Source organism: Ciconia boyciana, chromosome 6 (genome assembly GCF_034638445.1).
Source record: "Ciconia boyciana chromosome 6, ASM3463844v1, whole genome shotgun sequence".
NCBI lineage: Eukaryota > Metazoa > Chordata > Aves > Ciconiiformes > Ciconiidae > Ciconia > Ciconia boyciana.
Window position 1 is genome coordinate 48,679,670 of NC_132939.1, and position 27,577 is coordinate 48,707,246.

A 27,577-nucleotide genomic window follows, 5' to 3' on the forward strand; every position below is an offset into this window, starting at 1 on the left:
AGGACATACAAAATACTCTCTTACATATATATTTACCTATGTAATCAAAATTGCTTCAATAAAAGTGCAATTTATAGCTTATAGAACTGTTGACAGTTAATTGTGCAGTTTAGACCACTTCAACTTAACTTTTCAATTTTATTCAGACAACTTAAAGCCACTAAAATGCTCGTTTTCTTTCCAGTGCAATAGCCTTGAATCGGGAGCAAATGATGTAAAGACATTAACTTATTTCTTCATGAATAAAATGCAATATTTCATAATTTACTATATGAACAGTCACTTTTCTGAGAATTTGTGCAGAAATTAGAAATTCTAAAAACTCTTCAAACTAGAAAGAACTATCAAAATGAACCTTAACAAGTGTTATAACATTATCACTATTCACATTCTGAAAGTGTTTCCAGATACAATGACAGTATTTCTGCATCATTCAATTTAAACATTTACAAAAATGCATAATTCCCAAAATACTGCAAGTTCTTTAATAGGGCTGTGACAATAGCTGTAAAAATAACAGGTGAAGAAGAAAGGATCAAATCATATTAAAACACTACAGCCTCACATATCTCCTTCTGATCAGACATACCTATTTCACCGCTTTTGAGCTAAGAAAAGCTCTTGACCTAAAACTGTTACTGCTACATTTTTTACCCTGAACTTTAAACTTTTATGATGAACTGCAAAAAAATGTGTGTTAAAAGTTTTAAAGCCCATGCTTTATTACCTTCATCACTCAAGGGGGGGGGGGGGGGGGGGGGAAGTCTGACATTGGAATTCTTCAGAATTCTTCAGAATAAGTACCTTTAGCATTCTAATCTGAGCCTCTGCATCATCCTTTTCTTGTTTAAGGAGTTTCGTGAGCTCTTGAACATTTCGTTCATGTTTGATTTTAACATTTTGTAACTCAGATCTAATATCTGCCAACTCCTGTTGGTGAACTTCTCTTTCCATCTTCAGCTGCCTGTTAGCTGAAGTCATCTCTTCATGCTTAGATTCCTGCTGTTTCTGGAGATCTGAGAGGCTCTTATGTAATTCCTTTTTGACTTTCTCCTCTTCTGCTATTCTGTTTGTTAGTTCCACACGTACAGAGCTTAAGTTTTTTACATCTGCTTGCATTTCTAAGAGTCTTTCTTGGTCTTTTTTATGGATCAAGTTACTAGTTGCAAGTTCTGTCTCCAAGCGTTCCTTTTCAGCTTGCATTTGATTTTGTAGAAAGACTTGCTTTTTCAACTCATTCTCCAATTTATTTACAGTACCTTGAACTTCTTTGATCTCTTCTTCAAGAGATACCTGGTGAGACTTCATTTCATTCAGTTTTACCTCTTTGCAGTGGAGGAGTTCTTCCTGCTGGGCTCTCTTTGTGAGCACATCATTCAGCTCCTTCCGAAGGTTTTCTATTTGGTGTATAGCAGAGAGAAGTTGACTTCTGAGGTCATCCTTTTCTTTGAGGGCCTAGGAAAGAAGAAAAAGAAATCCAGCATGACCTGAAGTAATTAAAGAAAATTGCTGGAAGGATGTCCTTAGACATTCCTAATGTCTAAGGAACAATTAGCACACTTTGTTCTGTGAAAATACAAAATTTTTGCTTGTTATGAACTCAGTTCAAATGTATTCAGTGTTTAAATTTAGACACGGAACATTTGTGATCTCAAATGTATACTTGTTCTGATCTAGTCTCCTAAGCAGGGATAGTTTTGGTTAATCCTCTGCTTTTCTCACCCTCTTTGCAGACTGAGATGGGTTTCTTTGCTGGTTCCTCCAAATAGCAAGATGGAGGAAATGAGGCAATACAGTAATGCAGCAGAATATAGGGAGGGCTGTTGGTCACACGCACCTTACCTATAGGTCCATTTCATAGGCTGACTCATTTTGCTTATTTTCTAAAATATTACATATGAAATATATCAACTTTAAATTATTTTTGAAACTGCACACAGTAGATGAATGAATAGCAGTTAAAAGCTTTGGTTCACTCATGCACCAAAGCCAAGAAATGAAGACTTCATCTTCAAAATAAAAATCAGCCACATTTAATAAAAATGCCACTGTTTTCCTAAGGATCTTAAGGGTTGGGTTCTTTTTTTTTTCCAACATTGATATATTTCAGGTTAAAATAAATCAGGTTAAAAATTATAAAGGGACAACACGAGATTTTCCTGATGTATCACAAACTACTGGATTCTTTAAACTGACTTAAATAAATTTTATACTGAATTTTACTATTTCCACTAATTCCACAAATAGTACACATTTCTTACAGATATAGCAAAATTACTTGAAATAATCCAGAACAAAAAGGCAATTAAGGTTAACAGTGTGCAGTTAAAAAATAATAAAACCATTTGTAATTACGTCAAGAATAAGCAATGCAAAACAAAATACAAAAATAATAAATCAAGGATATAGGGTAATGACAGTCATGCTTTTTTTTTCTGAAAAAGTATCAGTATGTCAACCTTCCTAAAACTGTCTTGCAATTCTAGTTGCATGATTTGGCTAAAAAACCCAGTAAAATAAATTAAAAAAAACCCACACATACAAAAACTGTGAGTAACTTGCTTTAAGTATGTTTTCTACATTCCATACTTAGAAGAAAATATATTCCAAAAGACACAAGATGTTAGAAATTCCACTGTCAACCAATATCAAGGATAACTACATAGGCAAGACTTTAACCAAATTACCCCAATAACTCCAAAAGAATGAAACCTAATCAATCTTTCTATAGCCCACCTATTGCCCGCAAATATTTGGAACATCTCATAAAATTGCAAGCTATGATTGTAATCCAATTTTGAAAATTTGCCATCAACGATTTCAAGTCCTACAACAGAAAGCAAAGACAACAGACTGCCATTTCTCCTTTTTCTTTATTATTTATTATTATAGAGTTTTGTCTCAGATGTTAATTGTCTGTATATTTCAAAGCTGGTTAAATTATGTTCATCTAGTGCCCTGAAGCTTATCACAAATGCTGCATCTGGATTGATTATATCCTCATATGGAAACTGTCTACAACTTTGTATTGAGAACATGAAATATTGTTTGTATTTTTTTCTCCTCCACAACAACGCACAGTTTATTTGATATTACATATCCTCCAATAAGGAGATTTTCTTCTGGAGTGACACTTACCTCAAACTTGTTGGCATGATACTGATGATTTTAAAAATAAGAACAAATACTGACAGCATTTCTTAAGTGGAGCTTAAACCAAAGTGACTGCATTTAGCATTTTTATGCTTTTATCACATAAAAAGAGCTAAAATCCGTGTCAAAGAGTCTTACATAACAAAGAAAATTTCAATGTGAACAGCACTATCAATTGCCATTACAAAGACCTGTCCATGCGTTTACATGAACAGTGATTTCAGTGCCTTTTGGGGCTCCTCCTGCTTGTTATTCACAACTCTCTCCTCTACTTTTTGCTTCTCATTTGTCTATTATGAGACACACATATGATTTCTAACTGGTTCAGGTTTTCTTCCTTTCCTTAACACCTCCATTTACCTAGGCAAGAGATGGCCAACTTTAATGTCTGTGAACCTTATTTCCTCAGACAACCACTAGGGCTAACCAAAACAAGATTACTATGGAATGAATTGTTGGAGCATGGATAGAGAAAATAATAATAAAAAATAAGGAATATGCTAGGTAGTTCAGGAGAGGATCAGCAACCCAAGGAATCACAGCTTAGATCTGCTAGAGTTTATTAATTTCAACTCAGTATTAGCCACATTGTGGCTTCTCCACTACTTTGACCATGCTCATATGTTCACGTACCAGTCTCAGAACAGGTTACTGGATCAGGAACAACACAGGATGAATACAGACATCCTGTACTTCACACCATATACCCCTTGAAAACTACAGTCTTTGAGGAGGACAAAGCAAAGGATGGCATGGAGTCATCCCAAGCCCATCAGCTTTAGCAACCTAAAGTGGATGCACGGCACTAGAAAATAAGTGAAAAGACGTGAGGGAAGCTCCATAAAAACAGAAGTAGGCCATACAATATGATAGACTGCACCAGCAGAGCGTGTAAGTTAAAAGCTCACAGCAGGAAGCTTTCCACTATACCAGCCACTACAGGAGCAGGCACCTTTTGACCCAGCCACTGTAAAATACAAAGACCCCCAGATTCATTACAGACAGAATGATGGTTTCTACTACTATTCCAAGATGGGATGATCAGCATTAGCATCGATATGAGCGCTTGTCTTTAAAGCAGTGTCAGGACTAGGAAAAGTCAAGCAATTCTGCTAAGTCAAAAAAAAAAAACCAACCCAATGTTTTTTTCCTGAGAAACTTTACAGGAGGAGGAAGAGAGGAATAAGTGGTTTGCCAGTCTGAACAAAGACAAATAAAAAGCCCAGAAATGTTATATGATCAATTTCCAAATTGATTTTTTCCAATAAAAAGTTCTGAAAAATATAAGGAACACAGACTCTATCCAGATGAATGGAAAAACCTAGGAACTGCATGGTAGTTGTTAGCAGCACATTCATCCCAAATGCAGGTAAGAGTGCCTTTTTTGCTAAAACCTCTGCCCATTCTCAAACAAAAAGTATGTACTTTTCTGCCTCCAAACATCAAATCCAAAGTGAGTTATAGTCCTTATGATATTTCAGAACCCGTAGTCTTTATTGGCAATAAATGATGTCATTACTAAGCCTAGAGTTTGAGAAAAGCTTAAATACAGAATGGAATTAAAAATAGGCTACTTGTGCCGAAGTCCATATAGCATTATGGTCTGCTAGCAATCTGACATACATGATGAAAGTAAACACCTACTTTCAAAGATGTGACCACTGTCCACTACATGAGACTATGCATAACTTGAACATGGGTTATTACTTAATGTGATTAAAATTTTTTACAAAAAATAACATCACATTATTTCCTTCAAAAGTAACTAAAAATAAGCTAAGTTATGTTAACTGTTAACTGAAAAGATAAAGTAAAAGCAACATTCATAGAGAAACTCTCTTTACAAGAAGAAAGCTTTGGTTAAGTGAAGAGACTGGAATAAATATTGGATAAAGAAGAGAACGTGGACCCGTAATAGCTAAAAAATATTGCCACCTATTAGCTGTTTTGTAGTTCACGAGAAAATTTGGTCGAGAACTTAAGGTGGCAAGCGGTTTAAGTCATGGTTTGCATAAATAAACTCCTTATCTTCATTTTTAAAACAAATGGAAAGGGTACAAAAAACCCCAGTCAATCTTACCTGACTGTTCTTGTCCATCAGTTGGTTGATAGTTTCATTTTGTTTTTCTACCTCACGCTCCAGTTTCTTACATTTCAACTTCCATTGGCGGATGGTTTCCTGTGCTCTCACTTTCAAGTCTTCTCTTTTTTTCTCAATCTCCAGCCTGAGTGCTTCTGAATGCTTGAATTCAGTGAGGTACCGTTCTGCTTCCTTGGTACTCTCTTCAACCCGTTGAGCTAACTCAGCAGACTGGAGTTCAGTTTGTCTACGTCCATTCTCACAAGCCTTGTAGCAACTCTGTATCTCCTTTAGCTGGTCCAGCATTTTTTCCTCCTGCTTCTCCCTGTTTTCCAGGTCAGACGTTAACACCTGGAATCATCATAGCAAAATATGAAAATTCCAACTCTAAAGATATATATTATGAAACCTTATCAAACAACACACAGCAATATTAAATCACATTTCTATCTAAAAATATGAGTAGCATAAAAGATCTCCCTAACTACCAGGGAAAGCCCTACTAGCCCACAGAATCTTCCCCTCTGCAGTGGTAAAGAATTTCAACACAAGATACAAAATACATGGTTACTCTATCCCATATTTTACTTCCTGCATTTGTTCCTCTTCTGGTTGATCTTGTTATTATTTATATTTTAAGTTTGAGAAGGAATCATTGACCAGGATCCTCATATGTTACACATTAGACAAATATGGAATAAAGCAAATAGTAAGATGTAAGGAGATGAATATAAACAGATGAGAGGAAAAAGAGAATTGGCAAGGAAAGAATAGTATTCACCACAACAAAAGTAATCTATAGTATATGAGCTAGTTGTTACCGAGTTTTATGCTGGTTGCTTTTATGGAAGCAACATGCTGAATAAGAGTATTTTGGAAAGCACTGATGAATACAAAGACAACAGAGCAGCTTGGTAGATGTTTCTAGAACAAAGTGCAAAGATGTTTGAAAATGTAGCAAGCATGTTAGAGCCAATATTAGCTGACCTTTCGATACTAAATGAAATTGAAACGACACATTTTAAAAGTAACAAGCGCTGCCTATCTCAAATCTGACGATATTTCTCAGGACAGTCTCATAAGCAAGTCAGGAAAAATGTTCTCCATATACCTTCTGCAAGGGCATATTCAGAAACCAGTTATTGAAGATTCACTAGCAAAACTGAATTTTAAGGTCATCACGTAGAATTTCTCATTAGTATTCTGTATTTCTGGCTTATTTAGACTGCTTTCATATCATTCAGTATTTTCATTAATGACTTAGATGAATTTAATAGGCCTGCTCTATAGTCAGGCAAAGATATTATCAAGCTTCAAGGGATGGAAATACTTTAGAGAACAGGATTAGATTTCAGAATGACTGAAACAAATTGGAGATGTAGTCTGAAATAAACAGAATGAAATTCAGAAGGGACAAGGGAAAAATACTTTGCCTAGGAAAGAATAAGCAACTTTACAGATGCACATAGAATAACTATTTAGACAAAGGTCCTTCCACAGGGTTTGGGGGAGGGCGGCGGGGGGTGGACGACAATTTAGGTTTGTTGGTTGGGTTTCAGTTTGTGGGATTGTTGGGTTGTTTTTTTTCCCCTCCAAACCTGTTCATTACCTCCTGGGTGGCAATAAATCGTACCAGTCTTTTCAGGATAGCATCTACTGTCCTGGAAAGAAGACTACATGTGCACTCTTGCATGTGACAGACCGAGATACTGCCAGAAAACAGACAGAAGTGGGCTGAAGCTACAGACAAGACCAGTCACTCCAGCTCACTACTCATACCCATGATGCAAAACAGGAGTAGCATTATCCACTGGACAATCAGTTGCTCACCTGTAGGATGAATATTCCTACTCTAGACACAACTAAGCTATAGATAATAAAACAATAGGTAAACACATTACAGAATAGTCAGGAGTAAATCCTACACAGGTGGCAAAATGGAAACTGGAAAGTCTTTCTAGATTTACAGTTCTATACATTAGAAAAAACCCACATATATTCTGCTTCACTATTATTTAAACATGCATTTTCAAGCTCATCACCCAAAATGACCAGGCCTAACCTTGTAAAAAGTCTTGATTCATAAGACAAAACAACCAACCAAAAAAACCTCATAAAGTACAACTAGCAAAATTTTATCAAAACAAGATTAATTTCAAATGAAAACAGAGATTACAATACTTCTTTAAAGGTAAGGATTTATATTCTGAATGTAGCAGAACTTAAAAATAGCCCGATAAAATACAGTCAGACATTACATTTACCCTTCCACAGATTTTTCTAAAATGGGTAATCATTTCTTCAGAGTCATGTTATTATACACGCTATTATCACTTCCCATTTCACGTCTTTCTGGAGACACCATAGAGGTTGTCAGCCTAAATTGATGTACTATTCAACTCTGCATCATTAAAAAAATAGTTATTTTTGTGTAATTCCCCCAGAGAACACACTTCATTAATGCAACTACAGGTCCCACAGACTTTTTAATGAAACATGAGTCTAAGCTTAAACACTGAAAACAATATTCAATTAATTGTAAACATTCATTTCACTGTGTAGAAGCAAATCTTAATCTCCAATTTCTTGATTTACAGTAAAATTAAAAAAAATGGGAACATTTGTTTTAGATTTTTATCTTGAAGCACAACTAATTTATCAACACGAGCTATTTGCATAAGGGGGAAAAATGAACTTTGACATGGATGTACCGATGTAAATGTGAATTTTAATGTTTTATTTTTACAATTTCTGAAAGTCAGATAGATCTTTGCAAATAGTTTGTGCTTTGCTTAGAAAAGTTAAGCAAGCACAGACCCAAAACAGTTGAAGTCAGCTGGAAAACAGCAGCATAGCATATCAACATTTCATGCAGCTTTCCCTGTAAAGCAAGGGGACAGAGAAACAGTGCGTCTCCACATTCTTTATTTTTATAATATCATAACAGGGATCGAAACTGTACTGACCTGTACTTTTCAATTCCTATGTTGACATACGATAAACATACACGTATCTGTATGTTAACATGTACACAACTGTCAAAATTCCATCTGATCTATAAGGGCTTGCCCTACTGGTATTTAAAACACTAAATAAACTTTTCAGACATGGGCTGTCATAAAAATAAGAAAGTAAAAAGTCTGGTATGAAGTCATATTTCTCATCTATACACAGAGAGATAGGTTTCCCAGAAAGAAGAAAGCCTCCTTCCAGGTATGGCATATACAGACATTTACACAAGGGGAACAGACATACAGCAGCACTATTTGTTAGAGATTTTTTTTTGCTTCAGTATCTGTAAGAGCACACCTCAAACCTCACTGTCCATGTACAGAGCTTAAGTGTCTATAAAAACAAAGATTATGGTTCCGCCTTTTGGTTCCTTGAAAAATCCCAACACACAATCCCAATTTCTAGGCTTTCTGTGAAAAATTGTTTAGATTGTTTAGATTGTTTAGAATTTTTAAAATAACATTTCTAACAGAACAGTTACAGGCAAGTAATCTCTTTGCCGTTTGTCATTGCCTGCCTGCACACATGTCAACGTTGTGGTTGATTTGAAGCAACCCTTTACAACAATGAACATCTAGAAGTCATCAGAACCATCTTAAAGGACACAGTTTTCATTTAATGATTGGAAATAACAATCAACAGGGTCAGTTGAGCATACCTTGCTAAATATGATATGCCTTTCAGGCAAACACTGCTTAGAAAATGACTGATAACTAGTTTTTGTGGAACTGTACTATCAGCAAATAGTAAATAGTTAATACAACACATAAAGCTCCATTAAGCAAGTTGCACTCCTATATATTTTTAATGCCTAATTTTGATTTTATGAGAATTAAGATTGTTTTGACAGTAAGAAATAATTATGCAAATTACTGTTGTAATTGGAAGAACATTGTCCTTGGCAGTGGTGGGCTGTGAAAGTATGATCTTGCAGTTTCATTTCTTAATGATGACCTTATAAACTTAAGCTTTTAATTTCTTTCTAAACAATCTTTACAGCTAAAAATAACTGATAATTAAGCTAGATGCATAGAATCACATTTTTCAATTTTAGCATATTTTCATAAAACATTGGATTTAATATGTAAAATTTTATAAAGTAAATACCATGTGCCTATTGTTCATAAGTTTGTCAAGACCTTCAGACTTGAAAGCCATCTATTTTCTCTTAAAACAATAAAGTATCTTGCATAGAATGTTTATACCTGCCCCCTACTATGGATGCACCTATGGTCAGTCTTAAATATTAAAATAATAACACCTGGAGTAAGTAGGTACCTCTATTTCCCCACCATGTTTTATATCATTCAGATACAGACATCTGTAGGAGTCTCAATCCTCAGTTTCCCTTCAGCCTTTTAGTCCTCATTTTCCTCTCAGCCACAGAATCCCAGTTTCAAAGGGCATTAAATATGCATGCAGACAATACATCATAAAATGTTATCATTAATGTAAGGCACATAGCTTGACTGTTTTCTTTGCTGAGCTGTTTGTATGCACATTCTACTGCAGCCGTGGCCAGAGCAGTACTGAACACAAGTTCAGCACAGGCTGAAATTCAGATAGGGGCTGGGTCAGAGACCATGAGGGCATATTCTAGTATCATAAAGTGTTGTACCACAGGATTTTCGTGATTTTTTTGTTGGTTTGTTTGGGAGGTTGGGTTTTTCTTTTTCATTAGCACTGAGGGTGAAATAGTATGTTGCCTGTGGGAAAGGAGTTGCTCTTCATTAGGATGCCACAGCATACAGAAAATAAAGAAAGTGCCACTACAAGAAAAATAAATGAAAAACCTAACACAAAAAACGTAAGTTTGCTCTCAGTCTCCAGAGTTGTGAGATTTGAAGGAACTGGCCAAAGAGAAACATCAGTCCTTACCACAGTCTACACCTTAATCCAGCTCCTGCGTATGTTTAATTTACAGTGCCCAGAGCCCTGTTAGTGCTAGAGAAGTTGGAATTATCACATACCTCAGTCTCCATCTTTGTTTTGGGAACATGTTTAAACTTAGTGCTTAAAGTTGTCAGCAGGCCCATGTCCAATGGAACATGTCTGAAGATATCCTCTTCAGTTCTGTATTACTGACGCCTGGACAACGAGCTCAGTGTCACAGCCATATCAGTGCACGTATTGACAGGGTTTCACCAGGTACGGCTGTCTCCTGAGCCTTGCAGGCTGCCCTTTTACTATGGCAGGAGAATTTGGCAGAGTAATGCTTACTTTAGACCTTGCAGAATATACCCTAATTTTCACATTCCTATCTTGGAATTACCCGTCCAGGTAATTCAGAATGTAAATATTTGAAGGATTTCTATGAGACAGGAATATAGCGATGTGGGGTTTTGTTGTTGTTGTTGTTTTGGGGTTTGGGTTTTTTTGTTAAATATTCATCCAATTTTCTCCTTCTTAGTTCTGACTGTAGTAAACAAGCGTGAGAGAATCTAAGAGAAGGGACAAGCAATGTCAGGAGGTTGCACTTATTAGGAAAAAAAAAAAGAAAAAGATCACTTTCCTTGGACATCTGAGTTTCTCTTCCAAGTAGCAAATTACTAAACACCTGTGATTCCAAAAAAAATTTCTATGCAGATGAGAAATGCTGCCTTCATTGATTAAGACTCCAGATTCCAAGGAGCATCTAGTGTCTTTGGTGGCTGAAGGTCAGTCACCCAGAGAACTCAGTGAGCTGCTCTGGATTCAATAGAAGCATGATGATATTCTGTGACATACAATACAACGCTACGGAGGTTCTCCTGACAGAAGCAACCCAGGATATTCAGAACAGTTAGTTTTTAAAATGTATTGTATATATATACACAGCAATCGTTAGCATGTTTTGCATTGCAGTTACTACAGAAAATCCTGGCTGTGGTACATTGTCTCTTCTCAGTCTTTACACAAGACAATTCTGGGTCCCAATTTTTCTAACCTGATTAATTTTATTGCTGCATTTTCATAGTTCCACTGCTAAAAGAACCAAGGGGAAGGTATTAGAATACTCATGTCAACTCTTTCACCACCAACATAACATCAAATATTCTCCTCCTGGCTTTAATATCTGACAATTTTTTTATAAGAGAGAATTCTGTTCATGGAACACTTAAAAAAATGTGATTAAGATTAGTTACTAAATCCTAGGGTACAGCATATTAATGCTCTAGAGATCTGAATGCAAGTATTATTTTCAAAACTGATTAAAGTTTGTATCAGCCCCCAGACTGCAACACCACCACAGACATTTCAGTTGACCGGATCTGGCTAGAGATGACACAGAACAGAGGTGATTAACAAACTCAAAAACAGATGCAACATTTGCCCCAAGTAAAACAGTTGTGCATCTAGTTTTCTACGTATCCAACATCCCATTATGTAATCTAGCTTTCAACTTTCATAAGAAACTGGAGGCAGAGAAAGAGGCCAACATTTTCCAGTTAGAGCCTAGTTATTTATCTGAAGTGTAAACTAATCACCACAGGCACTAAACATGGACTCTGCCACTGTTCTGGTAACTCATGTAGTTTGGACTTCTAGTTCCTGGCTTGACTACACATATCATACTTTCGACCGGCATTTTCAACACCCAATTTAAAAATAAAATCACCACAAACTGCAAAACAAAATTCATTCTAGGTATAGAAAACACACCACAGTGTATTCAGCGCAACATTCCTTAAAACTTTTATGAACATTTAAAATGCAAGTGAGGATCACTCATTTGCTACAATCTACAGAACTAATGCCTTATATCACAGTTATGCGCAAACATTCTATACTGATAAGAATACAGAAAGCCACGTTTCACCTCACTACACTAATTACATTAGTCACCTAAAGCCCTCTCTTTTTTCTGCCCTATATCTCAGCAGTGCAGTCACCAGATTCTAATACTATGTAATCATACTGCCTGTCACTGATACTACTTTCAACAATGCTATCCAAATCATGTACCTAATTATTTCTCTTACTAATTTTTCCTGAATGCAGAGCTCAAATATTAATTTACTCATCACAATCTGATCTGCATCTCTTGCCAATCATATTGCCATATTGCTAATCAAAAAACATTAATGCAGAAGGTTTAGATTTTTCATGCAAGCATAAATTCTGTGAATTGAAAAATCAAATATGCATACATTAAATCAGTCAAGAAGTGTATTCATTCAGTAAAAGGTATATTGCACAAAATCAATTTCTTAAAGTGATGCCTTCTCCATATTTTTCCAAAAGCTTGAACTGCTACTCATTCTGACAGGTTCACGTAAATATAAGACACAGCTAAAACACCTGGGAGGTTTTTTCCAGGTTGATATGTGATTTTAGATAGAAACTTTATCAAAATGATTAGCAACTGTACATTTTAAATCTATCTGTAGCACTATTTCAGCATTTGAACTCCACTGACATGGTGATAGAGGCTGGTCTGCAAAGGTACTGATTTCTCTTCTTTTGTACGAATATCTCTTTAAATTTAGAAAAGTGTAACTTACTGATTTTCAGATATCTTAATTGGCTCATATAATGAAAATAATTGGCTAACAGTTTCATCTTTAGAGGATGAAAAAGCCATAAAATGAATTTTAATGAGGATAAGATCTTCAATCCTCATAAGACTGAAAGACTTATATTACTGAAGAATTCTAATCTTAAATAAATGAATCAATAACTTTCCCTCAGAAAATTTGAAATATTTTAACAAACTGACTGTTTGCTGTTACACTCTACTGGACAATACTGTAAGACTATTTTGACCTAATTAGAATGAGAAGAAATTAGTAAATCAAACAATTTCACAAGCATAAGAGTCTAAAAACGCTTACGTAGAAACTAGGGTATTACATCTTTATAATTTGTGTACTTTGTTTATTTCTTAGCCATAATAGTCAGGTCATAATAGTCAGCCATAACAGCCCCATATCTATACAGTTCCGTGCAGAAAAATCTTTTAAGACAGTTGCATACATTTGCAAGATCTTACAGAAGCATCCTCAGGTAAACTACAGTAACTGAAATCTAAATTTTCTCTATTAAATTTAAAAATTAATTTAAGATTGAACTCACTTCTAAATATGAGTTTAAGAATGTGATTATAATCTTTTTCATCCTCTCCATTTTACATCATATTGTGAGTTTATGGCAACTGTCAGGGACTAAGTGTACAACACATACAACTCAAATTGTTGAAAACAATGACATTTAAATAAATCAAAAGAAATTTCTAATATCACATGTACACCAGAGGCAAGTGCAGTTACATCCTCCCCACTAACCAAAGATAAAGTCAAACACTCAAGTCAAACATGACTGGTCACTTCCAACTGGGAATCAGACTATCTGATAGGAGCAGCTGTTAGAACAGGCTTGACAAAATGCTTTGTTAGTACATAAGTTTAGAAATTCACATCCTTGCATTCCTTGATGTGTCATTAAAAGGAAAACACACTAGCTATTTTCCTGTTACTGCCTCTGTAGGAGAATGGCAGTGGGAAGCAGATAAGAAGTACAAAGTATTTTCTGTTGAGATAATCAGGGAAGTCAAAGATTTCTAACTCAGAGCAATGACAATGACCCCAGCGGAGCACGCTTCCATCAGTATTTTCACAGAGCAGGAAATTAGTATTAGAATATCATTCTGATCCTCAAGAAAGCATGTTCTACAAGCAGAAGTTTAAAGAAATTGGTTTTCTGTGGGTTTTTATCCCATTAACTCCTGCCACCAAAGTAATTGGAATTTCTCAGGCCCCACAAAACAAAAGAAACCAGCATGTTTTGGGCTAGTCTGGAGTTGTATAGGCCAGCTAACAAAAGTGCTGATGGGCATCAGCAAATGAGTTCTGCTTGCCTTATCCTCTAGAGGAGCACTCTAGGTCTTTTTAAAGCTGTTCAATGACCAATTTTCATAAAGCATGTAGGAACTTATTTTGAGACTTCAATTTTTTTCAAATGTAATAAGATGTATTAGTTTGATTTAAATCGGCACAGAAGTTGACAAGGGAAAAGAGCAGCAGAAGTAAACTAAACAATATAGTCCTGTAAATCTATGAAAAGACAAAAAAAATTATACTTTTGAATTTCCAAAGTGATACAACATCATTTCAAAGAAAAGTACCTTCATTAGAAAAATAAACACAAAATACAAAATCCCTGGCTTACTGAATGCCCCAATACAAGTACAACAAATGTTCAGTACTTGACTACTGAAATTCCACATAGGGTTTTGAAAATACCCTCATTTCTCCTGACAATCATAAAAGACAGTAGAAAACAGTGTTCAGGAATCTTACCACCAATGACAAATCTAGACAAGAACCAAAAACACAGAAATCTCCTGTCTTAAATAAAAAGGCTACTGTCTCCTTATATCTCATTTTGTGTTCAAGGTAAAAGTCTTCTAACTAAAATTAGAGTGTCAGAGACTGCTGTTATTCTTTTCACAGAAATCACTTTAAATAGTATGTTTACCATAAATAAGAATGCCAATACTTATTAATATAATAATTATATTATATTTCATCTAATTGCTAAAAAAAGAACAGTTAAGATATACTTTTTTACTCCACTGCAATGTCTCATAGAACAAGGCATCCCAGTTTGTTTAAAGTTAAACTTTAGTTCTGAAGCACGCTGGAATGGGGAATAAAAAAGTAAATACTAACTTATAAAAGTAATTCCAGAAACCATTATTAATGGTAACTGCTGATAAAATCAGATCACCTTTTCTTTGCACATGTAAAAGAAGTAATCCAAACCATGAATTCATGGGCAATAACAAATACCTTTTTTGGTTTATTAACAAGATGGGAGAGAAAAACCTCTGCAAACTCGGATCACCTTTTGAAGTTATTCATAGAATAAACTACAAAGAGCATGACAGTTACGCTTAGTTTTAAAGGTTAGTCCCTAATCTGAAACATCACCTACCTTAAACATATGGGAAGTTATTTAAAAAAAAAAAAAAAAAACCAAAAAAAACCCAAACCACCTACAAACAAAAACCAACAGAAAACCAACTTACCTGTATGTGCATTACAAGCTGTGCTTTCTCCTTGTCCTTACGCTCTATGCACCTCTTTAATTCTTCTACCTCTGACATTACAGCATTATGACTCAGCTTTGTTTTAAGCTCTAAAATATGTTTCTCCAGTTCTTGCTTCTCTCTCTCATATCTTTCGGCTACTATAAAATAGTGAGAACAGAACAATAGGCCCAGTAGAAACACCAACTTGTGGTAAATTATTTTTTTCTCATTTCTCTTTTGGCAATTTTCTTCTCTACTTGAGACTATTCTACAACTATTTATTTTGATGAAAGTATCTGTGAAAAATGGCTATACCTATATCATAACCTTTTAGTGAATGAGACAGTATTTCTGTTTATCCAGTCATTTTATGGGGGTTTCCCCCTCTTTCCCCCTCCCAAATCACCAAAAAACAAAACCCAATAAAACAAAACAGGATGGAAGAAACAATAGGGAAATTCTGGTGTAAATGAAACTTGGCCACAAACTTCAAGGCCAAGATTTTATCCCACTAGAGTAATACCTCCTGATTTGGAAGTCACACTATCTGTGAACTTTATGTCTGAATCCTAGAACTAGAATAGAAGTTCCTGAGGAGAGTAAGCTGTAAGTTTCCTCAACAAGAAATTCAAAGGTCTTTGGTCACAAACAACTACTAGAGGCAAATAAAATCTCCATTTGTATTCTTCCCATGCATCTTTGAAGACACAGAAATAACACAGTAAGGATGAACACAACTGCATAAATTATATAAATATATGTGTATATCTTAATAGCTCCAGGACATTTTTACAACAGTTTTGATTTATAATTATAGAACAAATGGAAAAATTAAAATATGCTTTCATTAACATGAAAGGCATATTGTTTGAAATAAATTCACTTTTAAGCAGATATATTAACATGACTGGAGAAAAACTATTAAAATTACTATTTTGTGTTACATTTCTGAAACTAAGCCATGTACAAAATCTAGCCATTTTCCAGTGCTCTATATGAGATTTGTAAAACAGGGAGTCAGAGTCCTATTTTAATAACCAAGATAATTCAGTAGCTGAAGTATGAAAATATAAAAAGAAGTCATTAACCAAACCAATTAAACATTCATAGAGACACTGGACTTGGAGTCACTATTCCTCTTTTGTCTGGAGTAATACATTTCCATGTTAATAAGGAGAAAGATAAAGACTTTTTCTAATGCCTTTTTGATTATGTTTGAAAAGTTTAAACACAGATAGATAACTAACAATGTAGTGAAGACCTTGCTAAAGTGGTAATTTAATATGCAATTACATCTTGAAATTGTTTAAAATATTTTTCTTCTAAATATAGTTGTTCCATCTCTAAAATTATAACATACTGCAAACAGAAGCCATGACTGCATCATACTGTAAACTTTTCTTAACCCCTCTGGAACATGTTGTTACGCCTTAGAAATTCTACCAGAAATTCATCAGTCTTATTAACCAGCTACATAAATTACTTTTGCTATGATTTTCAAGATGGCAGAATTTAAACTGCAAATGGACTGAAATGTAAACTTTCTGAAAAATTATTATTTAAAAATATTTCAAATGTTTTTCTTCTGTAAAAACACTATCCACTTTACTGAAATTGTCTCTAATAATCTTCATTTGTTTTAACCATGCAAATCATGGTATTTTATCCTAAATTTTAACTGTCATTGCTATTTATTTGTTAATATTCAGGTGACAGTACTTATTAACTTAAAGCTGAGGAGTTAAATGGCTGTTTTTGTTGAAACAGTAGAAGACTTAGACTGAAACTCAAAGACAGAATTAATGTCCAGGCTAACTGGCTAATTTGCAGGCCTCTAGTGCAAAATTTGAGAGTTGTACCTGTTCTAACTCTCCTGTCATCATCTTGTACACCCTGGCAGCTCTGGCGGTGCATAGCAACATGTGAAATTTGATGTTGCAACTCTACACGGTCTTCTTCTGCTCTCAAAAGTTGGGAACGAAGATCCTCAATCTAAAATGCACATACAAGTATCAAATCTTTAATGAAAAACAGAATGAAAGAGTAAACAGTGTACTTTTATTCAACACTACAAAACCCAAAAAAGGCTATATACTAGTAATATTTACAAATAAATCTCATGAGTACTGCAGATGATAAACAAAGAGACAAATTACTTCCTAATTATAGGCCATAAAGTGATTATTCAAAATTAAAGGAAACATTTTAATTTGTTATGTTGACCACATTAATTGAGCATTAATGAGCATTAATTTCTCTAGACCAAATAAGCATTAATTTCTCTAGACCAAACAAAATGTTACCATTTTATATGTTGCAATTGTCTTTTTACATTGCTAGTGAAAATATCTATAAAAATTTAATAAGCAATATATTTTATTTAAATTCTACTCATTAAAAATACAATGTACTTATTCTTAAGAAACATAGGGGCTTTTTACATTTTTCCTTTCTATCATATACAGTCTAGCACTTACAAAGATGACATTGTGTACAGGAAAATAAAGAAAATATGACATGCTAAAATTAATTGAAGGAAAATAGCTCTAACTCGTATTATCCGTATGTGATATAGCACTACATTCCATGCAAGATGAGTTAAATTCAGAACAGTAATACAGCCAACTCAAACTTCTGCTAGATACACAAGTCAAACAACTAATGCTAACAGATAAGTATGTCAGTTGCCCCCTTCCTAGTTATTTCAATCTTTTTCCCCAGCTTCTCTGAAAGAAGGAAGGATTAGAAATGTTTAGGAGAAAGAACACTGTTCTAAAGCTATAATCCAGGTTCCTGTAACTTCTAGATTTAATCATATGTGCATCAACAGGTATTGTTTAGAGCATATTTTAGATAGTTTTTCAGGTGTTTGGTTTTTATATATTTTTATCACGTTAGTATACAATACAGCAAATACTTCTAGGTCACTGGTTTATCTGAATTCACCAATTATAGCATGCGCTTTGCATAACAATAATTACTAATATAGATGTTGTTCTAAAGCATCCTATGAAGGGCAGTGTTTATGTACTTAAAAAGCACCATAACTACTATCACTACTATAATTATTATATATGAACATATATACATAAAAGTTTGGAAAGCACAAAAAGTATAATGAGAGCTCAGTCCACATATTTTAAACTCTTAAACCCGTCTTTCTGTATCTCCTTCTTCCCTTCCCAAAACAACGTTAGCAGAGTATGACATAGGAAGGTTACGCAAAAAGACTGAGACACAGCCTAATACGAAAAATTTAGGATTTTCACCACACCAAAGCAGTTACCTGATGCAAAAGAGCTTCTCTACTGCCTTCTGATTCATTCAACTTTTTCCGGGACTGCTCCAATTCCTGCTCAAGCTTTCATTACAGAATATGATGAAGAAAGAAAAGCAATGTATGCCTCATAGTACAAAAGTGTACTTTAACTATTTAATTCTATCACAAATTAATTGATATAAGCATCTATTTAAAACGAGGTATAATACACACAATATTCTTATTTGTCCAAAATTTTAAAGCAAACTTTCATTTGTACTAAATCCCTGCTATATTTATTTAAATTACATAAAGCAAATTTAACTTACAGTCTATAATTTTTGTACAATATTCTATATCACATGAAGATACAAAGTGGTATATATAATCCAAAACAAAAAAGCACGAAAGCAAATTTTTACTAGGTTAAAGAAAGGAAGATAAACTTTTTTAAAAAGTTTCAAAAACATTGTCCCTGGATTTGAAACATACTTTCAAACTCAAATTAAAATTAACAATGACTTAACATTTGAAGTCACCTTTGTTACATAGTTTATTCACAAAAGTGTTAAAAATGACAGGCATCGGTAGAACTGGTAAATTCTGTGCTTTTGCTGTGTTGTACAAGAAGATGTATTTGAATTATTCTGGAAACAAGACGACTAAAAAAACTGAAGTGCCCAGTATTTCTTACAATGAGAATTTTTCCTAAAAATATCATATTAAGGGAATTTAAAAGTGTTTAATGAGAAATAGTCAGCAAACTGATGACCATTTAGAAAAAAAACAGAAAACAAAAGCTGCAAAATATTTTCTGACTTCTTCCATAAATAGTTCAAAGATCACAAAGATCCACATGGAAATAAATATAGTTTTTGACAGCAGAAATTGTTATTGCAGAGATAGAAATCTCAAAGAGGATGTTGAGAGGCTGGCAAATAGGCAAAGTAAACAGGACCAGCATTAATGGAATGGAGAGAGTAACATAACATAAAACACTACATAGATGGTTTAGCATAGAGTATAACTTTGAAAGTATTGACAAAAAGGCTAAACTTGATGTAAGAGGAAAAAAAAGCTAGAAAAAGTGTAATATGGCCCTAGTATCTTGCCAGAACAGAAATACAAGAAATCTAGTTTTCTATGAACAGGAAGAGAGCAATATGGCAACAGATAGTTCAGTAAGATTAATTAATAATAACCATGGTGCAAAATAACTAGCATGCGTTATTTGCAATGATGAAGAAAAGCTGCATCTTTGAGCTGCTGCAAATAAGCAACAGCAGACTAAGTATAAATTCAGAGACAAATCAGAGAGAGAAATCAAGGATAACCCCCAAGTTATAAACTTGTCCGCCTAGCAGGATGGAAGAGTCGTTAGAAGTAACACACTATAACCGAAAGAGCTTTGAAGGAAAGACAAAAGTTTATCACAGCTATATTCACAGTGCCTCTGATGCAAAAACCCTACCTCTTGTTATCTTAGAGTAAAGAAAGTTTTATCCTGCAGGTTTCTCTGAAAGAGGAAACTTATACTGTAACATATGACACTATCCACTTATTTAAAACAAAAGAAGAGAGGAGAAAATTAAGTCTTACTTGGTTCTTTTCACTTTCATATTTCACAAGTTTATTTTTCATGAGTTCTTCTGTTTCATCTGCTTTAGCATCTTGCTTCCTTAAAGCCTTTAAAGAGGAAAAATATATTGTGAATTTCATTATAAAAGTTGCAGAAGTCTTCTTTGTAAGTCTTAAAATGAAAGAATCTGCTGATATATTTAAGAAACAAGATCTAGACAAATGTTTTCTGTCTATGTCTAATATTTCCATGTGGAGTCAATGTATATCGTTATGAAAAAATAAATATAAGTCCATGCATACATAAACACACCCCTGCACTGAACAGGGCCAAATACAAAGTCAAAACTAGCACTAACATCCTTCCGATGTATAGAGCTCCAGACACTCAAGGCTGACCTCAAACACTTTGAGATGAAGGTCTAAGAGGCTCAAGAGATCCCCTACAGATAACCTGTGAAATTATCAGATGAAAAGAATATATTCTCTAATATAAAATATGCATGATATGAAATACAACACACTGTAGTGAGGAAAACACTACCATAAGGTTGTGTTGAAAGCCAAAAAAAGGAAAAAGTTATTTTTATCTGAATCTGGACAGATGCTTAGAACCGCAGCATTAAGACAGAATCAAGTGAAACTTTCCTGATCAGAAGTTATTGGCATTGATGTGCCCTACTTTAAAAAAAACAGAAAAAATCCATGGGGACTTTTCCTGTCCCCTCTTCAAACTGAAGTATCTAAAAGTACATTTTCTAAATCATTTTACAAAAATAAAATTGCCTTGAATATCAATTTCAAAATATTTTCCCTCTGCAAACCAACAGTATTTGCAGAACATAGCCAATCACTGGCAAAGGTATGCATTAGACATCACAGGCATTAATGACACATACAATTTGCAACATACACAACCCAAGTTTGGATATCTCAAGCCATAACAATGTCATTGGCTCATCTTAAATATCACTTAGAAACACCAGCTGAGAGAGATCACTAGCCATACTGCTAGAATCTGCTGTGAATTTGAGTAACTGTGTTAATAAATCTTGTTTCTTTGCTGTGCAACATGCCCAAGTGGTTTTCACACTAGCCACAAATCAATTAATTACAGACCATAGCATACACCTCTTACTTTCATCCAATATCATGAAGCATAAGTACATGGATTCCTTACATCGTTACTTGCTAAAGCTGCAACAGAACAACAGAAACACATAGCCTGTCCAGAAAGAAATGTCTTTTTCACAGTCTGTTCTTCCTGAGCAGCATTTTTATTTTACATTTTAAAGGGATATCTCCTTAAACAAATATCCCTGAAACTAGTGTGATCTGTGCAATGCCCCTATAATTAGTGCAATTTCATTAAGTTTTTGAACATTTTCTCTTCACTGTATACTGGGGAATGATTTCACTGTATGAAAACAGAAGGCAAGATATTAATCAACCTCAGTCAAGTCAGGCATTCAGCTTTATAAGTTTTGCTTTTAAAAGTAGCTTTGTGGAGAAAATAAATTATCTCAGTCTGAGATAATCCTGAGTGAGATTATATCCTCACCTCAGGAAACATAAGGGTTTCAGTATAGTTTGGATTACTCTCTTGCTTGAACAGCTTACACTAAAAACTGAGATTGTGGAAGATATTTATAACAACTATGCCACTGAAAATATTATGCTACATAAAGAATTACGCTTCTAATCTTACTGATTCATAATCATATGTAACATATGTTACATATAAGACTGTAACATATTTAAGATATTTCTCTAAGTATTTAGTACAGATTCAAATCTATCATTCCAGTCAACTATAAAACTCAACACTGCACACAGACCTGACGCACTCCCATTTTACTCAAAAAGACTCTAGGGACAACTCCCAGAAAGCTACATGAACAAAAATCAAAGATCATCACTTCAGCTAATGCCATTATTGCATGAGGGTTTGTTTTTTTTTTAATGACTATAAATACCAGTTCAGAACAGTCTACTAGGGATATATGATGTATACTAACTGCAACTGAACTTCATTTTTACTAGCAAAATTAGAAGCTCTGTTATATACAGTCAACTGTATGCCAATCTTATTTTTGACACTGAAGTCATAATTAATATAGGACAAAAAATGCATGTTTTCATGTGCATATTTTGCTAGAGATGTCAGCATCATAAGGAAAATGTTAAAGCTGGGCTGGAATTAGAAATACTAAGAAAATTTTCAAAGATTTCCTTACTGAAGGTAAAAAGTATGTCTCTGCATCAGTAGTACATCCTAATTCCCAGAAGAAACCACAGAAATTAATTAGCCATTTCAACTTATCAGGATCACTGAATGATATTTAGGCTATTAAATAGCAATAACTTCAAATAAAAAGGCAGACTTTCCTATCACTGATACTAAAAATATGATATTGTTTTATTTTCTGTGTATTGTAAAAATAGCTCATAATCATTTCATTTTTAAGAAAAAAGTTCATATATATATATATATCAGAGTTAATATACTACAAAAAGAATGTGATATTACCATAAATTAAACATGCTACACATGCACTGCTTCAACTGTGAAACATGCATTTTTCCAGTAGGTGCTAGGTAGGCAATCAGTTGACCAATCAAAACATCATTAAGAAATGGAAACATCTGGTCATCCACAGCCATACAAGCATCAGCTGTTACTGACGATTCAGAAAGTACATAGGTAAAATTAATTTTATGTTTTCCCTCCTTCTTGTACTCCTTTTTAAATAATTCTCTCTCACTGGTTTGTGCCACTGTTGTTTTTTCTCCACTAAAGGTTTCTCTATGTAAGGTTTCTCTTGGGAAAGGAAGGGCTAAAGAAAAAAAAAAGCCATGTAAAGATCCAACTGATTCTTCGATTTTATTTGTGTCTCCAAAGAAGGGGTTGGGGGAGTCAAACAGTCAAAAATGGGAACTAGGAAACGGATGGTGGGGACAGCGGTTCCAGCACATGCTCCTCCCTGATGGCTCCCAAGCAGCAAGCAGATGCTGCCCAGGAGAGCTCTGCCTGGCAGTGCTGAAGCACCAACGAACAGGAACAGGCCTACAGTCATTAGGATTCCCCCACCAAGATCCCCCTCTTGAAAGCATTAATGTCCAGGTTGGCCAGGAGGAGGCTGACAACGAGGCTGATGAGGCCTTGGAAGGGGCAGGCATGCAGGAGGCCACAAGGAACAGAGAACTTCCATGTAAAAGAGGTCTTCACAGCATGGTTCGGGATGGACCAGCTAGATGTTACACTGCCTGCCTGGGAGGTCAGAAACAGGTTCTTGTCCCTGACAGGCTAGATGAACCTTGATTTGACCCAGTAGAGCAATTCTTACAGGTCTTTTTAAAGAGTTCGCTAGCATAAGAGAGTATTAGAAAATAGCTGGTATACCCCAGCTCAGCATACCTCATCCATATACAGTATATCAAACCCCAAAGCTTCAAACAGATAAAGTAATTTACTCCCTGCTAGACAGGTATTTTTTCTTATGTATGGGCAAAAATATGTGGAGGCCTCTATAACAACAGTTCTCAATCTTTCCAACTTATGAAAGTCTTCCAATAGTGAATCATAACTGTTACTGCAATTTCAGCCTACTAACTTTTCTTAGGGTTTGTGTTTTGGGTTTTGTTTCATTTTATTTTTTTAAATAAAACCAGATTATTTGAAAGTAATGCACAGACCACAAACTGAAATTTGCTCTTTCAAAGTGAGACTGATCGGTGAATTATATTCATACTAGCAGAAATACACAAGCAGACCAATCTCATGCTATATTTTAAAATAAGGCAAAAATGTACCACATCCTAATTTGAATGAAAATTCTTTCCCTAACTTGCTACACTAGCAGCTAGCATGGGTCTGAGTATGCCCACCTAGACATACCAGCCAGGCATTTAAAGATAGACTACCTAGATATTTCAGTGACAGATATGTATGAGACTTGCTCACGTTCCAAGAGTCAGATTCAAACTACAGTCAAAACAGAAACCATTAGCCACAGGTGGCATAGCACAGAGCCAAAGGGCAAGTATCAACGATGCGTTAAAACATCAGATGGCTCAGAGCACAGCTCAAGTTTATGTTTGTCTAAAAAGATCAGAGATAGACATACAAAAAGAGAATTTTCAATAATGCTTTTGACCATCAGTCTACCCCACTCTCTGTTGAAAGTTCATGCACCTCTTGCACTTCACAGTATGTGCAGTGGGAGGCAAACAGAATCTAAGTATTCAGTTGCGCAAAGAAAAAAATGCTTCCTGGCCTATCCGAGTTATTAGCTTGACATAATTATAGTCATTGCCTTACCACAGACAGTGGGTTCAAAATGTTCTATAAAGATGATTCTGTTCACCTAAAGTGTGCAAAGCATGAACACATGGACTCATTTCACCAAAATCCAGGAAGCCAAGCACAGGAATTAGTAAAGCCATCCAGGACATCCAATGCATACAAAAGCTGTTTAAAGCCCATTTTTAAGAATGATACTTGATCTTGTTTTAGAAAATGGCTGCATAAATGCAAACAAACAGTACAAGGTGATAGTGTCTTCATGTTCAAAATAAAGCACTGAAGAATCTCAAAATAGTTTTAGTTTACACAACTAATTTATTTTGTTAAAGCAACCCATATATACATGCCAGCAGCACTGGCAAGACGAGCATATTTGTTCTCCTTTCTAATCAGAAACACATTTGTATCAGGAATATGGAAGAAAGTGAAGATGTATGATTTGCATGAATTTTTGTTTGCTAATTGCAATTTTCTAATTTGCAGTAATTGCTGTTTAAACAGATAGTGTTTAAACACACCTATACACACTAAGTTAAAAGACACATTAAAATGTAGAGAAAATAATTGTTATCCACCTACAAGCAGCACATACAGACTACAGATTCAAAATAATAATGCAAATTTAGATGTTAAAGATGCAAAATTTTATAAGTCAAACTTTCTTTATGGCCAGTATACAACTAGATATCTTCGTTAATAATCAGCCTATGATTATAACAACAGTGCAATACAAATAAAAACTTTGCACATCATACAAAAGACAGACAGAAAGACAAGACAGACAAGAGAAAGACTGAAACAAATGTATTATCATGTTCAGTTAGACTCTGAAAATATATAATTTAATAATTGAGATTTAGGAAGATGATTCTCTTAAGATGGTAAAATACTGACAAGTAGTGGCCAGTTATGGGCAGTGCATTTCCTTAAAAATAATAACTATTAACATTTAAACCTCACAAGATTTCTTAATTAAAGCAACTACTGATCAAATCCAAAAGTCAAATTTGATTTTGTTTGGTTGAAAGGTATAACAGGCAAACTAATGAAAAAAATTATCTCATTAAATAGCCACAAATGCTTTAAATAGCATTTCATTGTAAAACATTCAGGCCGTATTAAATGACAGGATTTCAGAACTCAGTCCAAACCCTAACCTCCTTCCAGTCATGTTACTTGGGAAGCATCTTGGAGAAATAAAAGACGACAGAAAAAGACTTTAATAGAACATCACATCCATGCAACGATCACCACAAGACTGAGGCCACTGACAGAGCTAAGAGTCCATCTAACTCATAATTCAAATTACAAAGGACAAGAAACAGAATAAAGGAAAAAGCTCTTCTTAAAAATTATGTAGAATCATGCTTCATCCAAATAACAATTGCAGCAAAATATTTAGTTATTTACTTTATTCTCACTAGGATATGCAAAAGTGCAAAAAGCAATTCAGGTACATTATTTCTAACATACAGCAACTTAAGCTACAGATATACACACCATGCCCTAGGAATATTTATGTTTACTTCTTGATATATTCCTCACTACATACTGTCCACACACACTTCGAGCTCTCAGATGGAAAGCTTTCTCTCCTAATCAGTATCTTCAGGAGGCATGTCTACCCTTCCCTCTCCTCCAACATGTTGTATTTGTATACATGGAGGACCATGCCCTGACAGTCCGCAATCCCAGAGTTATTAAAAGAAAGGGGCAACAGAAGATGATGCGCAATGGAACACTGGGCAAACAGCTATCACTCCTCAAAGAAATTCAGGTTAGTGATAAGCAATGTTCTGTTCTTAAGAGACCGCCCATACGCATATTTATGTGGGTGAATCTAAGCACCCCACTCCAAATGGAGTAGGGACCAAAAAATTCCAAGACCATCACTATCCAGGTTAGTATTAGTATTGCAGACAAGTGTCATTAAAGAAAATTAGAAAAATGAAACCTGAATTGCTACCGTCATCTCCAAGCCTTCTTGCAGAGAACCAGCACAGATATTAATTAGAGTTTACAGGCTCGGGTTTACCCCTAAATGTGTTCATGCTTCACCAGTGGAGGACATCTCATTTACTGGAAAGCAGCTTGGCTGCTTCTTCTGATACTCCTGATACTTCAGGCCAAATATAAGCTACCACAAGATGAACAGCTGATTAAAAAGTCAAGCTGCAGAAGAAGGCAACTTGCCTCTCCCTATGTTGATTGTGTTCATTAAGAGGAGTATTTTCATCTACAATGTCCCCCAAGAATCTTTGAGTAAGTGCACACTTGTATGGATGTACTGAATGAAGAGGTCCACCTTTTTCAATAGCCAGTCCTCAGCATCATTCTGTGTATCCCATGGGAGATCAGAGGACTGCACTGATGAGACTCTTGTAGACTTGAGAATAGCATCTGCAATAGCTGAGTATCAAAGCAGCATGAAAGAACATATTTCACATAAGGAAGAAAACCAGTAATGTCATATATTGTGTTAAGAAGTTACTGTTCTTAATGTATAATGTAGCCACACTTCAACTGTAAGGCTGTGGTAAAGAAATAAGTAAGCTTCCACACTGGAGTCTTTGAGAATCTCTGTTCTTGAAAATTCTCTCACTATCAAGCAATCTTTGTGGCAAATGCTACCACCAAGTGATGGGTGATCAGTAAGAAAAAAGTTAAATGACATCAGATATTTTACACAAAATCCAATTATTCTTATCAGCAATTTTATTATTTTATTTTTTTTTTAAATAATTACCTTGTAGGCTTTGCTGAAATTGCCTACTTAAAATATAGGATATTAAAAAAACCACCAAAAATGGTGTAAATGATATAATTTTTCTAACAACTTTCCTCAGGGATCTTTAAAGCCAAATTTAATTCTGTCTATAGCACAGAAAAATAAAACATACCTTAGCAAAATACATCAAATAATTACATTGATGCAAGTAATGAACAAATCAACAAGAAGCCAACTACTACTCAGCTTGAAAATACATTGTTGAAATAACAACCTTTTTAAACTATTCATATTCATAAGTTTTTAATACTTCATAGTCATTAATTACATCATTCAATTTGGTTTGCCATACTGAATCTATTCATCAGTAACAGCACATACAAAGAAAAAAAACTTAAAAAATAAAAAACTAGAAGCTCAAAAACTCAAATCTGCTACACCCAATTCTC

General features: G+C 34.7%; 1 protein-coding gene across 10 annotated transcripts in view; it reads right to left on the reverse strand.

Annotated features, from left to right (window-relative positions):
• CEP128 (centrosomal protein 128) overlaps positions 1 to 27,577 on the reverse strand; it is a 138,455-nt gene that overhangs the window by 82,745 nt on the left and 28,133 nt on the right. For 8 of the 10 annotated variants that reach the window (XM_072865402.1, XM_072865403.1, XM_072865399.1 and 5 more), the window contains 6 exons: positions 20,116 to 20,202; positions 18,544 to 18,618; positions 17,117 to 17,249; positions 15,255 to 15,415; positions 5,234 to 5,584; positions 805 to 1,455 (listed from right to left, as the gene is read on the reverse strand). In XM_072865402.1, the coding sequence (XP_072721503.1) occupies positions 805 to 1,455; positions 5,234 to 5,584; positions 15,255 to 15,415; positions 17,117 to 17,249; positions 18,544 to 18,618; positions 20,116 to 20,202 (1,458 nt within the window). The remainder of the gene's footprint in view (positions 1 to 804; positions 1,456 to 5,233; positions 5,585 to 15,254; positions 15,416 to 17,116; positions 17,250 to 18,543; positions 18,619 to 20,115; positions 20,203 to 27,577) is intronic. The other 2 variants (XM_072865404.1, XM_072865405.1) reach the window with 2 other exon arrangements.